General features: G+C 45.3%; 1 protein-coding gene across 1 annotated transcript; it reads left to right on the top strand.

Annotated features, from left to right (window-relative positions):
- Nucleotides 1-397: 397 nt before the first annotated feature.
- Nucleotides 398-1,105, top strand: LOC121841440 (octapeptide-repeat protein T2-like; the record flags this gene model as incomplete). Its single annotated transcript, XM_042309813.1, has 1 exon — nt 398-1,105. A coding segment is annotated over one exon (708 nt), but the record flags the coding sequence as incomplete, so codon positions are not given.
- Nucleotides 1,106-1,412: the final 307 nt, after the last annotated feature.

The raw sequence follows: 1,412 nt of genomic DNA, 5'->3' as shown, positions 1-1,412 counted from the left end.
TTGAATGAGTAGGTGTGTATTGTGTATATATAATTATTTAATCAGTTTGATCGCCTCTGTTTTTTAACAGCCTGAAACGTAGAAATGTATCTGCCAGACTCCCGGTTGCTGAGGGGAGGTTGGCTCATAATAATGGCTGGAATGGAATCAATGGAATGGTATCAAAGACATGAAAACCATGTGTTTGATTTGTTTGATAACATTCAATTTATTCCATTCCAGCCATTACTACGAGCCCGTTCTCCCCAATTTACACCTGTGGTGTAAATGGAGATGGAACAACTTTAAAACTTTGGAAACTTTGGAAACTTATGAGATTTAAAGAGTGCTGAGAGAGCAAGAGAGAGAGACAGAGAGAGAGACAGAGAGAGAGACAGAGAGAGAGACAGAGAGACAGAGAGACAGAGAGACAGAGAGACAGAGAGACAGAGAGACAGAGAGACAGAGAGAGAGAGGGAGAGAGAGGGAGACAGAGAGGGAGAGAGAGAGAGAGAAAGACAGAGAGAGAGGGAGACAGAGAGACAGAGAGAAAGACAGAGAGAGAGGGAGACAGAGAGACAGAGAGAGAGAGAGAGAGAGAGACAGAGAGAAAGACAGAGAGAGAGAGACAGAGAGAGAGGGAGACAGAGAGAAAGACAGAGAGACAGAGAGAGAGAGAGAGAGAGAGACAGAGAGAAAGACAGAGAGAGAGGGAGACAGAGAGAGAGGAGACAGAGAGAAAGACAGAGAGAGAGAGGGAGACAGAGAGACAGAGAGACAGAGACAGAGAGAGAGAGAGAGAGAGAGAGAGGGAGACAGAGAGAAAGACAGAGAGAGAGGGAGACAGAGAGACAGAGAGAAAGACAGAGAGAAAGACAGAGAGAGAGGGAGACAGAGAGACAGAGAGAAAGACAGAGAGAGAGGGAGACAGAGAGACAGAGAGAAAGAGAGAGAGGGAGACAGAGAGACACAGAGACAGAGAGAGAGAGAGAGAGGGAGACAGACAGAGAGAGAGAGGGAGAGAGACAGAGAGAAAGACAGAGAGAAAGACAGAGAGAGAGAGAGAGACAGAGAAAGAGAGAGAGAGAGAGACAGAGACAGAGAAAGAGAGAGAGACAGGGAGAGAGAGAGAGAGCGAGAGAGAGAGAGAGAGAGAGCAAGGGGTAGAGGAGCAGAAAATGGATATCTCTTCCAGCCAAAACAGACCACATCGTTAGCATTTATTTGAACAGATTTATTCACTGCAATGCAGTTTTAATATCCTACTGCTCTGACAGAGATGGCCAAAAGCCAGGGGTTTGTGTCAGGATTTTCATCCCCACCCTCTGAAGAAATGTTGAGTTGAAAGAATAATGGCATAATTATGCATGTATTTGATCTGTGTTCACTCATTTTAATTTGTAAAAATCTCTCCGCTGAGTGGAGGAAGGTTG

Source organism: Oncorhynchus tshawytscha, linkage group LG30 (genome assembly GCF_018296145.1).
Source record: "Oncorhynchus tshawytscha isolate Ot180627B linkage group LG30, Otsh_v2.0, whole genome shotgun sequence".
Lineage (NCBI taxonomy): Eukaryota > Metazoa > Chordata > Actinopteri > Salmoniformes > Salmonidae > Oncorhynchus > Oncorhynchus tshawytscha.
Note: the sequence above shows the minus strand (reverse complement) of the source record. Positions and strands in the feature narration are given on the sequence as shown.